The sequence below is a fragment of the Microtus oregoni genome, unplaced genomic scaffold, assembly GCF_018167655.1.
Source record: "Microtus oregoni isolate MIOR12 unplaced genomic scaffold, Mior012 000012F_ref0000307, whole genome shotgun sequence".
NCBI lineage: Eukaryota > Metazoa > Chordata > Mammalia > Rodentia > Cricetidae > Microtus > Microtus oregoni.
In genome coordinates, this window is record NW_024543071.1 from 20,782,975 (window position 1) to 20,807,269 (window position 24,295).

General features: G+C 47.2%; 1 protein-coding gene across 50 annotated transcripts in view; it reads left to right on the top strand.

Moving 5' to 3' along the window:
• The window catches only part of Sorbs1 (sorbin and SH3 domain containing 1), a 223,662-nt gene extending 204,227 nt beyond the window's left edge, over positions 1 to 19,435 (top strand). For 24 of the 50 annotated variants that reach the window (XM_041661077.1, XM_041661089.1, XM_041661091.1 and 21 more), the window contains 3 exons: positions 11,352 to 11,410; positions 14,413 to 14,519; positions 16,398 to 19,435. In XM_041661077.1, the coding sequence (XP_041517011.1) occupies positions 11,352 to 11,410; positions 14,413 to 14,519; positions 16,398 to 16,465 (234 nt within the window). In that variant the 3' untranslated portion in view covers positions 16,466 to 19,435. Of the gene's footprint in view, positions 1 to 512; positions 1,266 to 10,584; positions 10,645 to 11,219; positions 11,411 to 14,412; positions 14,520 to 16,397 lie in introns of all 50 variants that reach the window. The other 26 variants (XM_041661055.1, XM_041661065.1, XM_041661066.1 and 23 more) reach the window with 5 other exon arrangements.
• Positions 19,436 to 24,295: the final 4,860 nt, after the last annotated feature.

Genomic DNA, 24,295 nt, shown 5'->3' on the forward strand with positions numbered 1-24,295 from the left:
ATGAGAAACTGTGAGACTGGAGCGGGCATTCTGCTCTGTAAGAGCATGGGGAATTTTCACTCGACTGTGGCCAAGAGTAATTGTAATACAAAATGACCACACAATTCATGCTTCTATCTGTAGAACCCTGCAGAGCTGAAGAAGGGGCCTGGACAGAGGCTGTCCCTCTAAGCCTGCAGTTCTGGGTCAGGGCGGTGGCTGCAGAAATGGTTTAGTTGGCTGGGGTGGGGCACTTCCAGTGCTTTCCTCTGGAATGGGACTCTGCAAAGCAGGCCAGCACTACCCACAACTGTCCCATCTCTCTGCCACTTGCCTTTCCTCTCCACCCTGCTTGCACGCACTCATGTACACACTCAGCCACTAGGAGGTTTCTCTCCCAGCCTCACCAGGTTTCTGTTTTGGACACTGGGGTGTCCTGCTCATCCTCTCTGTTTCGTTCTTCTTTATGCCGCTTGTGGTTCCTCCCTTCTCCTTTATGCTGACACTCTTACCTTTGCTTCTTTCTTTTCAAGTGTACTAGTCACAGCAAGCTCATCATGCCAGCCCCTTCATCACTGCCCCACTCCCGCCGAGCCCTGTCCCCTGAGATGCACGCCATCACCTCTGAGTGGATCTCGCTGACTGTTGGGGTCCCGGGCAGGCGTTCTCTGGCCATGACACCACCCTTGCCTCCTCTGCCTGAGGCTTCTGTATATGACACGGACCACTTGGCCTTGTCAGCAAGGGCCCGTCCCTCCTTGCCACTCAGCCTCCCCTATTCAAGTCTGTCAGATCACTCCACATTGCGCTCAGTGCTTTCCCCACTGGCCCTGCCTCCACCCCACAGAGCCTCCTCCCTGGCACCCAGTACCCAGGCTCCTCTTCACGTCAATGGAGATGGTGGTATTCACATCCACCCAGATGGCTTCTCTCAGCCACCACTTGGAAACTCTGATAGGGTCATCTCAGAGCTTAGTGATGCCTTTAGCAGCCAGAGCAAGAGACAGACCTGGCGAGAAGATGGACCTTATGAGAGGAAAGCAGAGAGCGAGGCAGGTGAGAGATGCCCTGGTGGACCCAAGATCTCTAAGAAGAGCTGCTTGAAACCTTCAGACGTGGTCAGGTGCCTGAGTTCTGAGCAGAGACTCTCAGAGTTCCACACTCCTGGTGACAGCCAATCCTTCAAGCCTCTGGGTAGCCCTTTCCCAACATGGGAGGCTGGGCCACCAGAGCTTCACAGAGGTGTCGAGGCTGACAGGAAGGCTGCTCAGAGTGGTGTAAGCCAGGTAGGCCTGAAGCATGACCGGTTGGTGCCTTGGCCTCTTGCTTGGCATGGTGGAACATACCAGATATCTCACCCCTGGTCCATTAACCGAGGCCAAGTGGGTGCTTGAGAGATCTGTTTGCTTGCCTTAGAAATAAAGGGATGGCCAAGAGGGAATGGAGGAGCTGTGGACTAGGGTGTTGGTTGGGGATCATTCAGGAAAACGTAGTCTAGCTTCTTGAGGTGATTTGAAAGTATTCCTCCATTGACACCTGCTACCCTGGCACAAAAGCCCCACGAGCAGGAACGCCTTCCTTGTGTCTCATTCACGTCCTAGAGATTGTCGTTGGTTTGCTTTGACTAACACAGCTGAGAACACCAGGCTTCGGTGTGATGTGGTGTGCTTTTCTTGTGAGATGCACTGTTTCCATAACTCATGGTGCTCAGTTTTGTCAGGTCTGTGTCTCGTTTTGTGTTTGTGTGGGACCAAAGGGCCGTGTTTACAGTGAGCAGGGACATTTTGGTTCTTCAGAGATGGGAGGATGCAGGATGGAGGGGCTTCTGATGTGCTGGGGGGTCACTGAGGTTTTGATTGAATGATGGTTCTTCTAAGTGAACTACAAAGATTTCAGCATATAAGCTGAGGGAGACTTAGAGTGTTTTGAAGGGACATTAATTTGATAACTAGACAGATCATTATTCATTTTTGCTTATGTTTTTTAGTGCCCAGAGAGTCAAGGACTTTGAACAACATTTCCATAGTAACCAGATTTGAGTATCAGCTCCATCTAATTACCATTATGGAAATTGTTCACCCTCTTAGAGACTCAGTTTCTGACTTCTGATATGAAGATAACCTCTCCTAGCTTGGTCCAGAAAATTCCTTGAAATAATGCATACAAGTTAAGCACAAGAACTTTGTAAAAAGAAGAGAGAACTACTGTCTTAGGTGATCTAAGACTGGGCATTATAGACGCTCAATAGAACTAAGTGCTGTCCTAAAGCTGTCTGCAAGCTGTTGATCATCTGTTGTATATAGTATCTACAGCTGACTGTGCTGCTCCTTCACACCTTCGGTCCTGTTTCCCCTTGTAGCTCTGTTTGCTTATTGAGCTACTTGAATTGTATGGTTTATGGGTAGGGTTCAGAGGTTGTTAAATCCCTTTCCTGTGGAGCACATACCCAGCGACAGTGGCAGACATAGTTCTGTTACCAGACTAATAATGGAAACACAGAGGCATAAGACATACCAGGTCAGACCTCCATGTGCCGGTGTGTCTGGAGTGGAGATCATCAAGGGTAATCAAGTGTGTGCTAGCTTTTATATGGACTGGACTTAGACTACAGAAAGTTAACACTGCACCCCCACCCTGCCCTTGCCATAGTTGCTCATGTATAAAGTAGGGGTAGAAACAGACAGTCCATCCCTCCCTGAAAGGCTGTTATGATGATTAATAAAATAGCGACCATCAATAGGGTACTTGGCATATGGTCAGTCTCTTGGACAAGGGTTTCCTGCTATGGCTGCTGTACATGATCGCTCCATCTCTTAGTAAGCACAGGGCTCTGGGGCAGGTGTTCCTGAGCTGTGTACCCTAAAGAAAAGTGTCTGTCTGATTCAGAGAAACGACTAGCTCACTGGAAGAGGTTGTGAAGTCACTGGCTATAAAGAATGAAATGTTGACAGAGGAGTGGGCCCCAGATCAACCTAAGGTGTGTGGAGCCCTCCTGGTTGCCAGGGGTGAGTCATCACCGCAGCCTGGTCCAGGACTCAGTGTGTACAGGAAGTGCGCACAGTCCTGAAGCACCAATAAGGTTCAGGGTGCACACTTCCTGCTTCCTACCAAGGGCAGGAATGGAGTTGCCGGCAACACCAAAGATTGTGTTGATTGGAAGGCCAGGCTTGTTGAGGACTGGTTCTCCCTTCCTGGCGAGTCTCTGGACACCAGGTGTATCACTTCCTGCTCCCTCCCTTCCTCCTGCATCCTGGCACAAGCCCTTTCCCTCTGGGTGTGTGGGAGCCATGGTCTGGTTGGCTCCTTTTCAGAACTGATGGACTCACAAAGGACAGTTATGTAGGCAAGTTCTTTTCAGCCTCACTTCACGCAAGGCAGCTCTGGGGATGGGTCCTTCATAAGAGACTCCATCCTCTTGGGGCCTGTTTGACTGACAGGCATGCTAAAGATGACTTCATCATCTGTTCTCTGGTGGCCCTGTCAGGACATGACCTCAGTCTGTGTTACTTGTTTGGGTAAATACATTCCAGTATCGAGAAACTTGCCAGCCGTTCTTCCCCTTAATGAGCCCTGGGTTCCGTTTGCACTTTTATTGGACTAAGGGACTTGACTGAGCATCTGACCAGTAAACAGAGCGATAAGTGAAAAGGCAGCCCAAGGTGTTGTGGTCATTTACTCTTTCTTTAACTGTCTGGTATCCAGCAGTGTGCTGAGTGCCACGGGAGCTGAAAGCCTTGGACGTCACTGCAGACATCCCCTCAGGGAAGTCTTTCCTCCCAGGCTTGGAAGGCTCCCTCGTGAAATGGCCGTTTAGACCACAAGGCAGCCTCATCTTCCAAAGTCTCCCCAGCTTTAGTGCCTGGATGTGTTCCTGCTTGTCCTTCTCAGCTTCCTAGAGACCCTACCTTTCCCAGGAAGCTTTTCTGGCTACTTCTGCACGGCTGGCTAAAGAGTGCTGAGCCTTATCCCCGTGAGCACGGCTGGCTAAAGAGCGCTGAGCCTTATCCCCGTGAGCATGCCGTTGCTCAAATGCCCTTGCAGGCCTGTGTCCCTGTGAGCATTAAGGCCCTACAGCCAGGGACCACGACACTTGATATAGGGAATGTGCTCAGTTAATATTCGTTAAATGAAAGAACAGATTAAAAACTAGTTGAGCAGAACTAGAAGAGTTTATGCTGTTGACTGGGACTCAGCCCTGCTCACAAGTACTTACACTGCAGAAGAGAGAGACGCAGAGGTCTAACCCGGAAGCTCAAGATGGGTAGACATGATAAGCTTAGGAGGAGCCAGGTGATTGTAAGTAGCATTGGTTGTGGGCTTTAAAGAATAGGGAGTTTTCCCATAGATACAATGGGATGATGATTGACGGCCAAAGGCCCAGAGGTGGGAAGTACAAAGTATATATAAAGAAGGGTATGTTCCTAGATTCAGCAAGCTTTGGGTGTACCTGCAGGTAATAGATCAATGGGATCTTGCCAAGGAGACTGTGACCGTAGCTTGGCCTATGTCTGTCTGTGCCTCCAGCAGTCACCACACTCTGAATAGTACAGAAGCCATCTTCCTTGCTGTCCCTTGACCATTGCCAGTCAGTCCCTGTTCTGCTGCTTTCCTTCCCCTGGGTCACCTGCCCCCATCCCAACTGTCCGGATGTGTGTACTCTTGCGGAAGGTGCTCTGACGTCTTGGTCGTTTATACTGTCAGAATGTTTTCTCTTTGGGCTGGCTACTTATGTTTTAGGTTTGTTGTCTCTGAGCAACAGAAGGGATAAATCAGTGCCAGGGACTTCAGGGGAAGCAGGGAAGAGCATTGGTCTCCAGGCTCTGGTTCTGGCTCTGCCATTAGTCGGCTGAGTGTCTGTGGGTGAGTCACACCTCCTTCCCGGACAACTTCCCTGTCTATAAACAAAAGATGCAGCGTGGGAACTGAACTTCCTTTCAGCTGGTATTCTGTGATGGGATCCCAAGTGAATCTCAGTTGAAATGAGAAAGACCATATAAAATGCTACGTCTGGGCTTCATTATAGATCTGTATGGCTTCACCACCGGGAAATACTTTCCTTTTATTGGTTTTTGAGTGACAACTTTGTCACTCAAAGGTACACACACATAGGTACACACAGAAAACACCCAGCAGCTCAGCCTTAACTGGCATGTTCTTGAATTCTGTTCAGTGTAATTTTGGCTAATTATCGTGTAGAACAACCAGTCTAGAAAGTCAAGGTGGAGGTCATGTGGGAAATCTCGGCCATCCCCACGCGAGAAGCAGTTTGGTGACTGGAATCTGGATTTGTGTATAAGAGTGCTTGATGTTTCTGAAAAACCTCACCGAATCTCTAAATCAATCCCCACATCCCTGTGATCCCAGAACTCAGGAAGTAGAGGCAGGAGGATTACAGAAAGGAGAGTACCAACTTAGCTGGAGACAGAAAGATGTGCAATGGTAACCACTGGGAACTAAGTCTGTCCCCAGAAGGCTAAGAACAAAGGCAGGGGCCTGGCTGGAGAATGGAAATCAGAAACGGACGGGAAACTCGAGATGTGACTTGTAAGATCAAAGGGCAGTTAGAAACATTAAGATCATGCTCACACACACACATACGCGCACACACACCACACAAAGATGGGAAATGTTTTTCTTTGACTCACTCAGCCCGATAAGCTAAGTTCGATCCCCTGGACCATGGGGTGGAAAGAGAACTGGCTCTTGACACTTGCCCTCTTTCACATAACACCGTGTAATTTTAATTAAAAAAAAAGAGTTAGAAAACATGGGGTTTGTACTTGGCACATTAATGCCTCCCTCTATTCTCTTGTGTGGTGAAGGAAAAGGCATGAGGTGTTTTGGGACTGCCTTCCAGTTCCTCATACCTGAGCTATATGCCTGCCATCTCCCCTCATATGACAGAAATGGGGAAGGCAGACTAAGTTTGGCTGAGAAGACTGAGTACCGCTGAGCCTTAGAAACAGATTCAGATTCCAAGAAGTCGGTGTGCTGTCCCATGGGTAGTCTGCAAGGAGATTGTCTAAGCCGTGAGGAGCCCCAGTAATTGTCAATAGCTAGCTATAAATTGTCAATTTATAGTGAAATTACCATCTTTTTCTCGTGTGATGTTGTAGGAGGACTCCGTGAAGCCAGAAGCCTCTTGGCTGGTTCTCTGGAGGTTTCCTGGGACAGAAACCCAGGAGCTTGAGTCTGGCAGGCCTCCCCACTCCGCTGACAGAGTTGCCCATGTTCCATGAGTCTTGTATCGCATTCCTGGGTCAACACCTCACCTTCCGCATTTACAGACGTGAGCTCTTGATCTAGGTCTAGAGGCTGTGATCTAATAAAAGGACTGCCTCCTCTGAGCATGCCAGTACTGCTGCCCATTCCTAATTATTAATTGATGCGATGGGCACACCCCAGTCACAGAGCTAGAGCCCAAACCAACACTATGAATCATGCACAGCCCTATTGTTTTATTTTGGAATTTGAAGTCTTTACTCAAAAGATGGTCAGTGTCTGCGAGCTCAGGTTGTTTGCTGTCCCATTAGGAGGCCAGTGTAGGTTGTCATGATGTAGGGTGGAATCTGAGGAGACACAGGGCATAATAGAGCAGTGCCATCTCAGAGACTCAGGTCCAGTGGCCGGTCAACAGAACAGCAGATTCCTAATGTTCGTGTGGGGACCCAGGCCACACAGCAGATGCGTGTCTCTCCCATCTATTCCTTCAGGGTTCTCTAGTGTGTGTGTAGCTTATTTTGGACTTTAGTCTTTGGCACACACCCCAGAGCTGGAACAGGATGCTAAGTAACTGCCCGAGCACCAGGTGCTTTCTGGGTCCACAGGGGATTATCAGCTCCAGAGAAGCTAAGGTCAGGTTTCTGACAGACTACCGGCTAAAGACAGACAACAGGGAAGCAGAGCAAGGCCACACACAACATTCTTGGGGAGAACGGAAAGAGCACCCTAGCTTGGAGGCAGCTTATGGGAGTCCAGAGAAAGCAGTTTCTGGCTCAGCAACTAGTTCCTGCTTATGCTTGGTGAGGAGGTGGAAGGAGTGCAGTGTGTGCCTGCTTGAGTGTGTGCACGCACACACCTTGCACGTTGGACTGGTTGCTGTTTTTCCAAGCAGATGGAAAGCCGGAATGTGACTTCAGAATCCAAGATGTACATAGCATGAGCTAATGCTCTCTTTATTCTTAGCACCGGCTGGGTCCTGATGAGAACATGTATCTACTCTTAGGCTTACGGAAGGCCAGACTGACGCCCTGAGGGAGGGCGCTGCCAGCGGAAGGAATGTGAAGCTCATATGCAGTCCAAGATTTCCTAGCAGCCGTAGTGAAACGCAGTGAACGAGTTAGTTTAATAGCCTATACCCTTTAACCCAGTATATTCACAAGATTTTTGGAAGCCAGTGTCTACTTTTGCATCCGTAGCATTTTCCCTCCCACTGTGTCTCCTGCGCTCACAGCCACTTCCGACTGTTGGTGCCTCACTGACAGCCCAGGCTGAGGAGGACTGTGGGAGGTGGAACAGGAAAGGTACGACCTTGTACCTAGAGGGGAAAATGTCCTCTGAGGATAAACAGCTTTCCAAGTGAAGGGCTGGTCCAGGTAATGGGTATCAGTGGTTTCCAGCTCCGTGAGAGCTCCCTCTCTCCCCAGCCGTTTACATTCCAGCTGTGTGAGATGCTCCATTAAATCTAAACAGGGAAACCGAACCTGATCGTGTTTACCTTGACTACTTCCTTCATTTATCCAACACTAAGTGGGGAGCCCCGTCCTCCCTACCTCTCGGGAATGGTGTTGTCTCTACTCTCCGGATGTTAAAGCTCAGATGGTGACTATGCTCTGCTTTGGGTATGGCTAGAGACGAGAGGAGCTGCTAACTGAGATACTGATAGCCCTCTCGTACTGTGGTCCCTTGGGTTACTGTCAGATGCTGTCTTTTATGGTGCCCAGATCGCTTTACACAAGCGGGGAGAGAGGTCAGTGTCCATTTTGAGAAAAGGTAGGATTTGGGTGTTGATAAGGTAATGTCAGCCTTCTCAGCCTGAATGAGGGGGTGGCATGTGAGCCATACAGGGGCTCAGCTCTTGTGTTCACAGGCTTTGTATAAGGCCCCAGTCTTCACTGGGTCGTAAAATTCCCTCCTAGTCAAAAGTTAGTAAAGGTAAGAAGTGAGGTGTGAGCTGTTGGACCTCCATGTGTTTATAAAAGAGCAGCTCTGTTGGCATTTGGTTCCAAGATCCTCTTTGGAGCAGCACTGTTGGCCAGGTGATTGATTCCAGCTACAGCTTTGGGACTGGGTTGACCGAAAGATGCTAGGGGCTTTTCTAAGCTGTGGTCACCAACCCAAGAGTTCTCTGCGTCTGGCCTGAGGTTATCAGACCACTAACAGGATTTTGGACTTTTGGTTTTAATGAGAACTTTTGTTTTTCATGAGGTATGACCCAGACCAGTCTTGTCACACCGAGGCCAGAGAATCTCACTTGAGGTCCTCTACAACCTTGCTTTGCAAAGTCAGGCTGAGAACCAGAACGATCCGCACCAGCAGCTAGCAGTGGCCAGTGCCTGACACAGCCAGATGACAAAGTCAGAGTCTGTGCTTCAGTAGGGTCCTGGGGGAAACCAACATCCAGCGGGATTTTAGACAAACTGCTCATCAACACCCTGGCTAGCTCATGGAGATGATGCCACCGTCTCTCAGACAGTCATTTCTGTGGTTGGATGACGCTCACTTTAAAAACCTGCCCCTTCTGTCAAGTCACAATCTATCAGTATCCCCCACACAAGGCGCCCAGAGTTAGCGGCATTGTTCTGAATGCCCACATAGCAAGTGTTTGGAAATGTCCATTCCTTTCCTGTGACCTGGAAGCCTTGGTGCAGAGGCAGGGGGATGGTGATTGAAGCACAAAGTCGACTCCAGCCCCTGGCAAAGGCCAGCAGGTCCCGAGACATCAAAGGAGCAGCCTGAAGGGCCCTGTAGTTTTGTCTGCCATTTCTGTGCTGCTGGAGTAGAGTCCAAGGAGGAGGTTTGAATGGTTGAGGCTAGGAAGGATTTTAGAGAAGTTGTAGGGCTTCTCAAAAACAGGCGTGGGGTGGGGGGTGGCTAGAGACATGACTCAGCAGTTAAGAACACTGACTGCTCTTCCAAAGGACCTTGACTCAGTTGCCAGCGCCCAGATCATGGCTAACAGCTGTCTCTAACTCCAATTCCAAGGAAATCTGATGACCTTTTCCGGCTGCCATGTCCATCGAATGTACATGGTAAACAGACATACATGCAGGCAAAACATGCATGCATATACCATAAAAGTAAATAAAGCTAAAAAAAAAATCTGACGCTAAAACAAACAACACCAAGTGTAAGAGAGTGATGCCTGGTATAGCTGTCGTTCTGCTGGGCCCACTGCAGGGTGAAGACATCTACGGCGGAGATGAGCAAGAGAGGTGGTGTGGTAGAACCGATAGAGCAGCTAAGCAGTTCACCTCTCCCCAGCTGTGGTCCTGAGGCTGGGCTGCCCTGTTTCTCTCTGAGCATGCTTTTCTAGAGAGCAGTATGGTTAGCACACCCTGCTGCCTCCTGGTTTGGGGGTGCAGTCACGGGTGACTATGTCATTTGGCACACCTTTACCAGGATAGGGGAGGGTGGCGGTGTGAAGGTGGAAGAGGCCAAGCAGGATAGAGGCCGAGGCCAGGAGACGCTGCATGGCCCGTGTGACCCCACTGTCTCTCTGAAGCAAGTGTGTGCTGCACAGAAGATTTCCGGGTGCCCTTCTGAAAGATTGTGGGGCTGCAGTCAGCTGCTGCGGTTATTAAACGTTACCTGGAGGGCATCTCCAGAGGTGGACTTCCAAGTGTTTATTCAGAGAGACTTCCTAGAGCTTAGAATTGAACCCTCTCTGGAGAAAGTGTTTCCTATCTGTCTTCCAACAGAGACTTGACCTCTTTGTGAGAGCCCAGCTTCAAAGAAAGGTCTGCGTGGCCTCAATTCCATAGCAACACCACATGTCACCTGGGCTGGCGATGACACTTTGCTCTGCATCTAGAAACAAGCTGGGATTCATTCCATAGCTCACCTGACTGTGTCATGTGCAGATTCTTTGGAGGCATATGATCTTGTTTGAGACTTCATCAGTTACGCAGGGATATCTCAGTAGCACTGTAGTCCTTGTGAATGCCCCAATGTGGGTCCTGATGGTTCCCTCACGGTCCTGTCACCCAAAATCGGAATCCACCTTTGACACAGCAGCCCCACCCCTTGAAACGTGCTCACTAAGATCAAAGGGTTCAAAGGGGGGGGGGCAGCAGGTCTGTTTTTAAAGGCAGCCCTTCTCAGTGTCTCTCCTGCCAGTCTAAGGACCCTGTGTTTTCCTTTTCACCTCATGTGTCCCATTTCCCATCTCATTGCTGGATGCTTGCTTCTAACTCTGTACATCTGCATTTTCTCCTGTGCATCTTCCACGTTGTCATGGAAACTCAGTGGCCACGGGCCACAAATTCCTGGTGTCATCTGAATGTGGTGGTGTGGTACGTGTATTTGCTCACGCTTTTATTTTGAATCCTTTCCAATGTGACATCTGCTAAAATGTCTCCCTTATGATTTGCTTGGTGATCACAGCCTTCTCATCATTCACTGAGCGCAGGACCTGATCTCACAGAATCTGAAAAGAACTATGTGGTAAGATGCCTGTTGAATAAGACTGCGGCTTTCCTAAAGAGAACCCTTACTGACTGCAGCGTGTAGACCAGAGTAACGCCTGGTAAACATCCCGCTGTGGTTTTCAAGAGCCCACCACTGCTGTCGTAGAGCCAGGGATTCGGCCACCCTCTCCGCCTCTAAAGGAGCGGAGGAATTTAGAGACAGTCGCACTCTGCCTGCAGATGGGATTCAGGAATGTTCTAGTGCATGACTCGGGGGTTCATTCCTGTATTTCTAGCCTGAGATTATTCCAGCTGTAGCAGTTACTCACTAATGACAGGCTTTTATGCTGCTCTTCCCTAGAAACAGTCATACTAAATGCCGAATTCCTGTCTTACCTGTCTTTCCATGCTTACCTGGATCCCTCCTGCACTCCGCTACTGGAATCTCTGTTGTTGTTTTTTTTAACCTGGATCTTCAACTCTGTTTTTCTCCCTGGACTTACGTGCTTCGTCTGGAATGTCACATCTCTTCCTTTCTCTTTTTTTTTTTTTTTGTGTCCCCACATTGACTGTTTTATGGGGGTTTCTGGATATCGCGGGGCCACCTCACAGGAAGCAGTTTGCAATGAGATCATAAACATTGCCGAGAAATCTGTCCATTACTGCAGCACTGTCTCTCATCCCCTTGACTTCCATCACAAGGTACCCCCCTCTGACAGTAAATCATCTTTAATCGTTTCTCAGCAACCTCAAGCCCAGCAGCGGAGAGTCACCCCAGACAGGAGTCAGCCCTCACAGGATTTGTAAGTACAGTCTGAGAACTTTGGTTCTTATCTTGTTGGACTGTCTGCTTTGGAAAATGGTTGGCCAACTCCGTAGCAGCTCTTTGGGGGAAATGAGCTAATTGATTCCCGCCTCTTTGGGGATTTCTAGGGAAGACCATATTTCCTGTCAGCCAATGAAGACAGGTGGTAGGTGAATGAAAGAGGTCACGAGCAACTGGGAGAGAGATGGGTAAAGAATTAATGACCATGCTGGGTAGTGGTGGCTCATGCCTTTAGTCCCAGCACTGGGGAGGCAGAAGCAGGTGAATCTCTGTGAGTTTGAGGCCAGCCTGATCTACAAGAGCTAGTTCCAGGACAGGTTCCAAAGCTACAGAGAAACCCTGTCTCGCAAAACCTTAGAAAAGAAAAAAAAGAATTAATACAAGGGGAAATGAGAGTTGTGCTAATGAATTTCAATGTCAATGCTATGGAGAACAAAGAAAAAGGAACAGTTAATTCTAAGCTGAAATGAATTAACAGTGTTGATTTATTTACTCATTCATCCAAAAAAATATTGGATACATCTTATCGTTTATACAAATGGGAGAAAATTCTGTCCATAGAAGATGAAAAATAATTTGAGCTCAGCTCTGAGTAAAAGGCATGGAGTGGATGGGAGAGCCTGAAGAAGGCCTGTGTGACTAGCAGATGGTTCATGGAGCTGAGGATAGAGATGAAAGTTAGGATGTTAGGGTGGGACCAGATTCTAGATTGCAGCTGAAATCGGTTTGGATTTTCTTCTCCAGACACCAGGAAGCCGCTGAAGGCTTTAAAGTGAGGTGTGTGTTGATCATCTTTATTCTAGGGAAATAACTCTGGTAACAGGAGGAGGATGGGATTCAGAAACAAGGGACAGGGATGCTGGTTAGGAGGTATGAAGTCGGTCAATGTGGTCTTAGCTAGAACAGAGTGAGCTTTTTGTAACCTTGGAAATTTATAAGATGACCAACCCAGAGCCGGGCTAAAGAGTGATCGACGGTGAAGGAGAACAAGAAAGGGCAGCAGGAACAGGCTTAGGCTTAGGAATGCTCCCTTTCATAGAGCAGAGCCCATAGCATCTGGTCAGCCATGCTGCCCGCCTCTGCGAGACCAGGAGTCAAATTGAGAAGGCTCACCCGGCATTCTCTCTGGCAACTTGAAAAATGACTGGCAATTGTGTAACAATAAGGAATGTTCCTTTAGAAAGGCTGAAGAGGAAGTTTGACGATGCATGGGGTGGAGTGAGGGACTGGAGATCAAGGGACACTGGAGACAGGGCAGAGTCTTAGGCATATTTGTGCCAAAGAAAGAGCTGAGAAAACTAAAAGATACAAGTAAGAAGCTGTAAGTGGAAGAAGAGGGTTCAGCCTGGCCAGGAGACAGGGTGCTTGCACAGGGTAACAGGGGCAGGACAGCAAGTCGGGACAGACTCTGGTCTGGCAGGGAGGACGATTAAAGTCTAGTCACAGCAAGTTTCCATCTTGGAAAGTGGGGACAAGAATCTGAAGCACTCTGTTGAGAGCGGGGTGCCAGCACCAGCCGAGAATCTCAGTTGGAGGGTTTCTGAGCTGCTGGGGACGTTAGGCCTAAGTGGGACCAAGGCCACAAGGGTATAGATTTTCTCCAGTCTATCTCCACCGTTTGCCTACAAACAAGCAGAGTTATTTTCCAGAATGTGGACTAGCAAAGTGGCCGTGGTGGAAATTCAGGGGACGGTCAGTGTAAGTGTTTGTGCAGGTATGCATTAGATAGTTAGCTGTAGGAATGTAAGTTAGGTAGGAAATAAAGACAGAAACGTGAGAAAAGGTATTCACTTACCCACTGTAAATCTGCCTCCATCTTTTAATTCCTCACCAGAGACCTTTGCTCTGGCAGCCAGATCCTTCCACCAAAGTCTCCACAGCCGGGGAAAGGTAGCGGAAACAGGTGTCTTAGGATGTGCCACTCAGAGCAAACTTCTCGGTTCTGGAAGACATTGCCACAGGATTGTTTCTAGCCGCTCTTCCCCTCACATTGGGACTCACTGACATTACTGGAAATGGCATTTGATGGGCTCATTTACAAGAGTCTGGTGCTACTGTGGCGTTTGGAAACGATGAATAGTGAGCTGTGGCATTGGTGCCCATGAGAGTCCCTGGAAGCATTTGCTAAGGGAATGAGTGAGAACAAAGCTGGCCCTTGATGCCGAAGCTGATGTCAGTTTCACAACAAGCTTCACTGTTATCAGGACACAGCAGTGCAAGCCAGATGTCCTAGGCCAAAGAGCAAGTCAATAAAAACCTTATCTGCGGCTATCGTTGGGGTGGAGCAGAATTAGAAAGCTTTTGGGGTCTCCTGAAAAGGAACCCTACGGTTTCAAACGCTTGAGACAGCGTGACAGTGTTAAACAGCGTGACAGTGGAAATGTGATTTATTATTATTGTTCTTTTGTTTTGTTTTTAGACAAAGTCTCACTCCGTAGGCCAGGAGCTCAGCACGTAGCACGGAGTATGCATGAACTCAATGACAGTCTTCCTGCCCTAACCTCCTACGTGCTCAGATCACAGACATGAGCCATTAAAACATCTTCCCACCTGCCTATGTCTGTTACCTGGCTTTACAGTTCCCTTTTGCTCACTAATGTATATGACCAGAATTTAATGCCCATGGAGCTAAATAACTGTCAATTATTCTTAATAATTTACCTGTATCATCCTGTTATCAAAAAGGGAGTAGTTAACTTTAAAGGCAGTAAAGTGGACAGAGAGGGATGAAGACAATAAAGGTCTGCCATTGTAATGAAAGAAAACTAAGGTTAATGATTAATCATTCGTGATATGCAGTAACTCCCCACCCTTGTCAGTCTTCATTTTTCAAGTGCTAAGCTGCTAGAGTAATAATCAGTACAATGTTTTTATCGTCTGACGGGAAACATTATGTAAATGTCGGGATTTATAAATGGTTGTGAAATCCTGCCAGCAACGGAGCCGCTCACTGGTCCTCTTTCTGATTTGTTGATGTAGCTACCAAGCACTGTATAGCTATGTGCCGCAGAATGATGATGAGTTGGAACTCCGAGATGGAGATATTGTTGACGTCATGGAAAAATGTGACGACGGATGGTTTGTTGGTAAGACCCCCGTCATTCTGTTTTCCCAGCGGTGTATGGAGGGAAGGGCGAGGGATGGTGGGACATGCCAAAAGCAGTCTTCTTTGCACAGAGCGTGATCTCTCAGCCCCTGCAGGAATGCGGGCCTCTCATTCTCAGGGCGGTATGAATGTTACTAAGTGGAGCCTAAAGCCCCTCTAGGCTGGGGTCTGTGACACAGGCTGCGGGTGTCAAATTCATCATTGCTATTAATTGGGTTCAGTTTGTATTTCTGTTGTGTATATGTTTAGCATTCACAGACTGTATTTTTAAAGCTCTTAAGAAACAACATAAGAAACATCTGACTGAAACTAGGTCTCCACCGTGAAGCACATGTGTGGATGGTCCTAACACCCTTTTATTTACTCTAGACTATTAATAACTTGAGCAAAACCAATCAGCTCAAATAATAAAAAAGGGCATAAAGCTCAGTGGGGTAGAACATTTGCTCAAAGCATGGGGTCCCGGATTTGTTCCTTAGTACCACAGACCACACACACACGGGGGGGGGGGGGGGACAATACCAGATTTACCTTTTCAGGAAAGGGAGAGAAAGGCCAACATCCATAGAGATTCCACTGCAAACCCAGTGTGCTTGCTACGCTTTCACTGCCTTCTCTCACAAGGACCCCTGCAAGACAAAAATTAGCCTCTCTTGACAAATTCAAAAAGTGAGGGGCAGGTTTCTCCAATAGCAAATGCCAGACCGCCCATTACTTCCCAGCATGCATCCTGTCTGTTGGGCTGTCAGTACAGTGGGAGCCACTGGTTCACTCTGGGCCTCAGTTTCCTCCTTTCTAACACCAGCCCTTGTCTGACTCTCCGGAAGAAGCTTCCTAAAGCAGTGTTGGGACTGGAGTGGTCAGAACATGAAACTCTGGGAAGACAGGTTGGAGGACAGGGAACCACTTCCTAGAGAGCGCTTTGTCCTCCCAGAAGTCAGGCTTCCCTGTGGGGTTCTTTACAAAAGAGAGTCTTATCAGTTAGCCAGAGGCATATAACAACAGTTTCACAGTAGCAGTAGGCATGCCAAGTGTAAAATTTAAGATTTTTAGAGAGGTCACACTGAAAAAATAAAGAGGAACACATAAAATTAGTTCTGATGTTTTATAAGCCTGAAGTATTCAGATCTATCTTTTGAACACATTAACAATGTTAGTGGTATATTTTATGTTGTTTTCATTCTAAGTCTTTGGAAGCACAATCCTTACTTACTGTGTGTGGATTTCCTACTAAAGAGTGAGGCTGAGGCAGGAGAATGTCATATTCTAGGCAAGTTTGAGCTGTACCACAAGTCTGTGTCTCCAAAAGTGTGTGTGGTGGTATGGCGGGGCAGGAGGGGGACTGAGAGAAAGAGGGAGAAGTTGAGAATGGGGTTGCTGCTAAGTTCCTCTAGGAGTGCTTCCATTTCCAACCCATAGGGAAGGGACACCAGTTCTCCCATGAAGGCAGGCGCCCTGGTTGATGGGAATACATTGGGATGAATATCTTCCTTGCACAACCGAGTACACATTTAGCAGCCCAGTATTTCTAGTCAGTGAGGACAGAGTGCTGGGAAGACCAGTGGGGCTGGTGTGGGCATCAGTAGACCTGTGTTCAGATTCGGCCTCCAACATTGGTGAAGCCCAGGGACCTGAGAAGTAATACTTACACTCTGGGTCCCTCCATCTAAAAAATGTATCTTGCTTGCCCTCTCTCCCCACCCTGCTTCTTCATTTTGTAGCCCAAATGATGTAGCTATGGAAACCACTGAGTGAAATCGTTACCGAGGGACCATGCAGAATCTCCAGAATTCTCTCTGAGCTCAGCATGTCTTCTCATGTTGCGTCTGTTTTTGTTTCCTTGTTATGTTTCTTGCAGGCACTTCAAGAAGGACAAGGCAGTTTGGTACTTTTCCGGGCAACTATGTAAAACCTTTATATCTGTAAGAAGACTGAAAATCACAGAGATTATTTTTCTCGGAGGATGAAGCATCATTCATGAACTGGTCTCTTTATTTAAATATTGAGTCAGCAGGAAATTTAATGCAGTTGGTAAAGAATTCAAAGAGAGGAACGAGGAAGTGTGTTAAAACCCACTGTGTATCAGGGCTTGACTGTGTGCTGAGGAAACTGGTATTTACGTGGCTGCTCTGGAAGCTGCTCCAGCCCCACTGTTCGGGTAATCTGATCTGGAGTAGTGTCCATGGGCAGCGTTAGCCAAAACTGTGCTTAGTCTTCGCCCAGTCCCATTTCCAAGGGGCCCCCTGGGGCAGATAGCTCAATTCCTAGCCATGTCCCACAGGCCCAGCCTGAGCATCACTGACCACGCCTGCCTCTATCCCTGGCTGTCCCACAGCCAGCAGAACCCCAGTGCTGCTAGAAGCCAGTCTGGGTTGCTGAGGTTCTCCTTCAGCACCTCGACTTGATGAGGTCTAGGTAAAGACATGGAGGCAGACCGGGTACCCTGGCATTCAGTCAGCTGGGTGACATTGCTCTTGACTGCTCTGATATTCAGACAGAAAGCATGCCATATTTGTCCTGAGCTTGGGAGCAGGTGGCCAGGCAGATGGGTTACATTTGTGTTTCCACGTGACTGAGGCAGTCACCTTGCGGCTCTGGAGGTCACTCGGAGTATACTCCTTTCCTGGTCACCACCACTGGCTGGGCAGGATGGCATGTGCCTTTCTTCTCTGGCTTAGTATGAGCTCGATACCCCTGAGCCCACAGAATCCAGATGGGGCTCTAGTAGTTCTCTTAGCATGTGTAGGAACAAGCTGGCTGCTGGGCCACCATGCTAAGGCACCCTCAGACCTGGAGGGATCCCGGCTTTGCCCGTGGAGGGGTTCAAAGGCCACTCGGAATGTTGTCTCTCCCGATCCTTGTCCCCCTCCTCCACAGCACCCCAGGCCAGGGAGTCCTGATGCACATAGGGAAACATCCATTCAGAGCCGAAGTCATACATACACTGGTATGAAGCAGCAGTTCCGCTCCTTCTGATGGCCACCAGGAGTCTGTCCTCTGTGGGTCCTGGCCGTGAAGAGGGACCCCTGGGTGCTGTCACCACACTAATTGTTAGATCCCTAATTGACACAAAGCTAGGTATGGCCTGTCCCCAGAGCTCAACTTGCCAGGGTTTCAGCTGAGTGGACGACATAGGAAAAGGAACCCAATCTAGAGAGACTGTGATATGTGCAGAGGGTGTGAGAAGGGATGAGTTTCTCCTGGGGTGGGTACCCTAGAAAACATTGCCAGGTTTGCATCTCCCTCAGCTCACTGAGGATGCTGGGAGAACCTTTGTCTGAGGGTATTTATGTCTGGGGATACTTGGAATTTCCCCAGACTCTCAGCCTCTTATTCTACCCCCAAATACATGGACAGGGTCACAGATAGCAGGAATTGTAGGTGATGGGGGTATATACTGGAACCCCTGGCTCTCTGCATGTAGTTGAGAATCATGCTAACCACTATCCCAAAGTCTGGAGTCTTTACAAGTTGGAAACATTTGTTTTCAGTGGCTGTCCCAGATAGCCTAGGATCCCACTCACTTCCCCCCACCATCCATCTGCCACAGTTCTCCAAGGAGGCTCTCAGGAAAGACACTGCCTCTGATTGATTCACACTGAAAAATAAGTGGGTGATAGGAGGAATGCGTTGCCTCCTTCAGGGGGCGTGGTTTTTCACTGACAGAGCAGAGCCTTTAATCCCAAGGGCGAAGGGTGTGGAACTGAGGGCAGAAAAGCCCTGGTGACTCCATGACCTGTTGCTTTGGAAGCTTTGCTTCACTGGTCGGTAGCACTGCTTTCTTTCTTTTTTTCTTTGCCCCTCTCAAGGGAATATAGCAACAAATATAATAATAAAAATAAATAAACGCATATGTGCATTTTTTAACTCGTTTGGAATGTAGTCCTTGCTCTATCCTAGATGCCAAACATGAACAGTGCAATTGTATCTAAATTTCCTGAGGGGTGCTTTTTGATTAAGTAGGTAACTTCAAACACCCCTTTAAATACAGCTAGAAAAAAAAAAAACATTTTGTAAAAGCCACATTTGCACCCAATGCCAGCGTCACACAGATGATCTCCCAAAATCCAGGTATGCCCATCTTTAATAAAAATCTTTCCAGCTTCCTGTGTATGAGAAGAAATGAAAAGAGCAAAGGTTTCCAATTAATCCTTTGTCTTCAGACATTTAGTAATATAAAGTACCTATTTTTATGCTGAAATGTTTATACAGGTTTACTAACAGCAAGCGCAGCTAACTGGCGGCATGCCTCACAACACGGTTTTGATATATTAGCCATGCTTCCCAGGTAAATGCACGCCCCAAACTACTCACCTTTTGCAGTCTCTCTGGAATCAGTAAAAGAAAAAAAACATCACGTTTGAGAAGTGGGACTGTAAATATGTAATGTATATTTAACTTTGTGTAGCCCATGTACCTACCTTGTATAGAAAATAATTTTTAAAACTTGAGCAGAAATGGAGTAAAATAAGGAAGTCATGAAGGGTTGGTTTTTTTCCCACTTTTATTTAAATGAAGGAATTTCAAATAATTCACCTGCAGACTTTTAGCACAAAAAATAGTCATTGGAAATTGTTAACATATACAGTTGTTCTTTGGGGAAAAGATGACAACTAGAATATCATTTACAGTTTTCGTTTTGCAGTTCTGTTTTTCTGCAGTAGTATTAAATCCTATTGCTGGAAAAGGTTACTACAAAAACAGAAGATTATATTCAGAAAACAATAACTGACATATGTAACCTACGAAGGTGTTGCATCTAAATTCCACACCAAGCGCATGTACTATGCAGACACAGATTTTTCTGTTCATTTATTTTTCTTTATTGCAGTGGATTGATTTGATAGACATGTTGAATTACAACTTTGCTGTACATACTATTTAATAAACTTTATTCAGAATTATGTGGCACCTCTGTGTTTTTGTCCTTCCTTGGTTCTTTCTTCCTGTGAGGGAGGCCCCACTGCTGCTTCAGATTCTCGTGCCCGCCTCTCGGTTCCTAGTCCCTGACCGCCAGATTTCTTCTCCTCCCCTTACTTTTTCTCTGTAGCATAACTCTGATCATCGATACATTGATACAAGTACGTTATTTGTTCTGATAACAACAATAATGACTTAAGACGGTGTCTTAAATGAAACCTTATGAAATATATATGTCTCGGTTTTCTCCTCAAAACATGGGGAAATAGGCTGTTTAGTTTTCGACTCTCAAGTGGGCTGTGACTCTTCTGGTGTGCTGAGTTGCTTGGCTTTTCTCCCCACATCAAGTATATTAAAACACTCCACCCTATCCAAGTCCCCTTCCCCCTTCTGCGACCACCCCTGCAGCCACTCCACTCCATGACGGAGCTGCCACCTCACTCAGGCGATGGCCTTCGTCCAGACCTCCTCTCCCTTGCCCTGACCTCTGCCTTCTCTAAGTAGTAGTTTGCAACTGCTAAGACAGTGAGGTGGGGCCTCAGCCAGGTCAGGAGAGGGTTGATTTCTGGGGTCTGCTGGTCTCCAGCCTGGTCCAGTTTCACAGGCACTGCCAACCTTCCTCTTGTACCTCTGTCCGTCTCTTCAAGCTCCATTTAGAGCCTGGCCGCTTTTACTTTTGTGAACCAAGCCATTTTCTCTTGCCCAGACCATTGTAATAACTGTAGCTGGCCTGCTGGTTTCTCCCTTGCCTCCTGCCCCCCAGCCATGACAGGGCAGCCAACGCCTTCATGGTGAGATTGACCATATACTCTATTGGTTGTGGACTGAATCCATAAGCCCTGCCCTTACCTCTCCATGGTGACCCGCAATCCCATCTGCTGATTTCTGGTGACTTGTTCTCACCTGTATCCCTAAGGTCAGCACTCCGAGAGCATCATGCTCGCCATGCCTTGTGCTTAGAAGACTCCTTCCCTGAAAGCTGTTGACTCCCTCTCTTTCTTTGGGCCTTCGTTTTGTTCTGCTTAAGGCTTCCTCTGATCACCTTATATAGGATGGAAACTATTGTCCCCACTCAAGCATTCTGTCCTCTTTGTTGATGGTTGTAGGTTCGTTTCTCCTTACATACTAAACATGCGTGGCTTCCTACAGTCTTAGGATTTTCCTTTAATAGAGCTTGCGCATAGCTCCAAAAGATGTGTATCCAGTTCTCTATTGTTGATAGACGTGTGGGATTCTTGCCAGCTGTTTACCACAGTGAAAGAACGATGTTGTTCAGAGGAGCTATTGATTCTGAGAAGGAATATTTCAGACCTTTGGAGAATGTCATTCCCTTCCTGAGGTACCAACTTCTACTCCTGCCAAGTCCAAGAGAGTGTGTTTCTCACCTTTCAGTTAAAACCGCAGCCAGCCTCCCCGAAGGGCTGTTGCCTGGCTTTGGGCAGCAGCTCCTCAGCACTCAGAGATCTTCACTGTGTTTCTCATCCCTTGATTGCTTTCTCTCAGCACTTGCTACCCCAGGGACTGATTCTTCGCAGTACAAGTATGAGCCAGAGAGTCACTATGAAGGCCCTTTGAGTGAGAAACCCAACACTATTGGCTTGTGTGGAGACATACCAAAAAGAATTCAAAGTAGCCTCAGGCAGGAGTGGATCCAGGAACTCAAACTGTCTCTGCTGTATTTATCTTATTCTTGGCTCTGTGGTCTTGTTTGACTGCATTTTCTATTACTGACTACAGCTATGGGGTGCGGGCAGCGTCGTTTTTAGTTTTCCGACTCTAGGTGCAGAAGTGCTTCTGTCTGGCTTTTCCTGAAAACATTTCCAGACTCTTTGGTAGATTCCTCCTGGATTTTATTTTGGTACCTGGTCCCATGTATCCCAAGCTTTCCTATATTAGCAGAGGATGACCTTGAGTTTCCAATCCTCCTTCCTCCAACTTTGGAGTTCTGGGAGTATAGTGGTGCGCCACCATGCCATCTATGCTGTGCTGGCTTATTTCTGCATGCTCAGAGCAAGTACTCTATCAACTGAGCTACATCTCTAGCCTACTTCCTGGGTTTTATTCCTCTCTGAAGTAGTCACTGACCAAAAAACATTGGCAGCACCACTGAAACCTCCCGTGGAAAGAGACAGGACAGGTTAGACTGGTGTACTGCATTAAGAAAGGATTTCTTTAATCCCAGCACCTGGGAGGCAGAGGCAAGCCAATTTCTGTGACTTCAAAGCCTGCCTGGTCTAGAGAGTTCTGGGACAACCAGGGCTACATAACAGACCCAGGCTCAAAACAACAACAATAACAACTAAAAAGGGGGAGGAACTGGATGTCAACGGGCCCCTAGGTATGGGGAGTAGAGGAAGTCCTGAGTGAATGTGTTTTGTTGACCTCAGCATAGCCATGAAGGATTCCAATGTCTCAGAACCACGAAAATGTCAAGGCCATTCCCTGGTCCAACCACTGATGTGTGTGTGTGTGTGTGTGTGTGTGTGTGTGTGTGTGTGCATGTGTGTGTGTATAAAGACCAACCACAGCTTGCTCATCCCTGAGACTTCAGCCTGAGATTGTGTCCTTACAAAGACCCCATATTGAGATTAGCTCAACAGACTCCTGAACTGTGCTGTATAAAACAAATACACCAAGTTCCAGGCTACTTCCGGTGCATCTCCATCAGTGCACGTGGCCCACCCAATCCCAGCTTTTCTGTATGTGTATCTGCCAGAATATTCTTCATTCTCAGTCACCCCACGTAGGTCAGTCCCTAGGTCATGGAGTTCATGGCATCTAGCCTTGGAGAATTATTCAGCATGTTTTGGAAAGAAACACCACTATCTTGTCCCAATGAGAGTTTCAGTGTGGATGAGTGGAAACAATATACTGAAGATCCAGACCTTGGGAGGAACCCAGTGGAGGATGACATCCGCCCAGTAGATGAAGTCAATGTGACCATGAAGGCACAGCAGAAAGTGCATGCCTGCTAAAAGTGAAAGCACTCTCTGGAAGGAAGCAGAAATGTTTGGATGAGCTAGAAATGGGTTTATTTGCCAAGTCTTAGCATGTAGAGTCAATGATTTCAGGACAAATGAAAGACAGTAACTACTTGATTCAGGTAATTTGCTAAATGAATTAGTGAGAAAATGGTTTGGATTAAAAGAAGTTCTACGCTTTAGGCTGTACACTGTTGTCCTAGCAACTACTTCCCAAATAACCGACTCGGAGATTTAATATTAATTATAAATGCTCAGGCTTGTCACTGACTAGCTCTTACAACTTAACCTATTTCTATTAATCTTTGTGCTGCCCTGAGGTTTATGACTTTTACCTCTATCTCATTTTGTGTGTCCTACTTATTCTCTGTCTAGCTGGTGACTTCTCTCTCTGCCCTTCTTTCCAGCATTCTCCTTGTCTGGCTCTCCTGCCCAATTTCTTTCTGTCTGGCTATTGGCCAGTCAGCTTCTTTATTAAACCAATCACAATGACATATAGTGTAAAGGAATATTCCACAGCCCTACATTGTCAGTGTTATTACTTATATGCCCATGCATATGATAAAGTTTAATTTATAAGTTAGGTACAGTGAGTAAATAATAGTGGGTAACACAAACAGAACAATTGCAGGCAGGAAAATTCAAGGCCAGTTTTGGCTACGTAGCAGTACCCATGTCAAGAATAAAGTTATGTGAGTGTAGTCTCAGAATATCTTCTACTCTCCCTTCTTAACCAAAAGCAGCTGAAACAGTGGAAAGGGAAACCACAGATAACTATATTCAAACAGTTTTTAGAAGAAAGTGATAGAAGCCAAAATGATAAGCAGATCTGAGTGGCCACACAGCTCCTGGTGAGTCTGTCCTCATGCACATCTTCTCTTAGGACATCATCAGGCCCGAAAGAGTGAGTAGGTGCAGATAGCCTGGCCCCTCCTGACTTGTCTCTAAAGAGATCTGACAGGCAGAAGTGCAGAAGGGAGGTAGGTCCATGAATCAGCTCCAAATGGCAGTGTAGATTGTGTGCTGTGGTGACCTTGAAGCAAGATCCCTGGTCCCCTTAGGCCCTTGACTTAGCTTCGTTTCCAGTCCCTGTGATAAGACATTCTGACAGAAGCAACATGCAGAGGAAGGGTTTATTTGTCTCCTATTGGTCATTTACATCATTTCAGGGAAGTCAAGATGGCAGGAAATTGAAGTTACTGTCGCATCTTCACATCCAGTCAAGAGCAAAGAGCGGTGACTTGATGTGTGTATGTTAGTGCTCAGTTCCCTTTCTTTTAAACCCTTCAAAAGCTGGCATAGAGAATGGTGGCACCCACAGTGAGGAGGTTTCCCCACCTCAATTAACATTAGCAAGATAATCCCCCATTGAAATTCCTTGTGAATCTAGGTTGTGTCTGCTTGACAAAACTAACATCAAAGTCCCCAAGCCCTGCTGTGGGATCTGCTCTTGTACTCTGTAAACATCTGTCACTTCTGTTGGTTTAGTAAGATGCTAATTGGCCAGTAGCCAGGCAGGAAGGGTAGTTGGGGCAACCAGAATAAGAGAATTCTGGGAAGAGGAAAGGCAGAGATGCAGTCACCAACCAGACGCAAAGGAAGCAAGATGAAAATGCTTTACTGGAAAAAGGTACCAAGCCATCTGGCTAAACATGGATAAGAATTATGGGTTAATTTAAGTTGTAAGAGCTAGTCACAACTAAGAGGCCAAACAATGTATACTTAATATAAACCTCTGTGTGTTTCTTTGGGCTGTCTGTGGGACCAGGAGGGACAGAAACTTCTGTCTACAAAGCCCACTTTTGAGGGATGCATAATATCGGGTGATTTACACATTAATGGTAAGGTGCTTCAG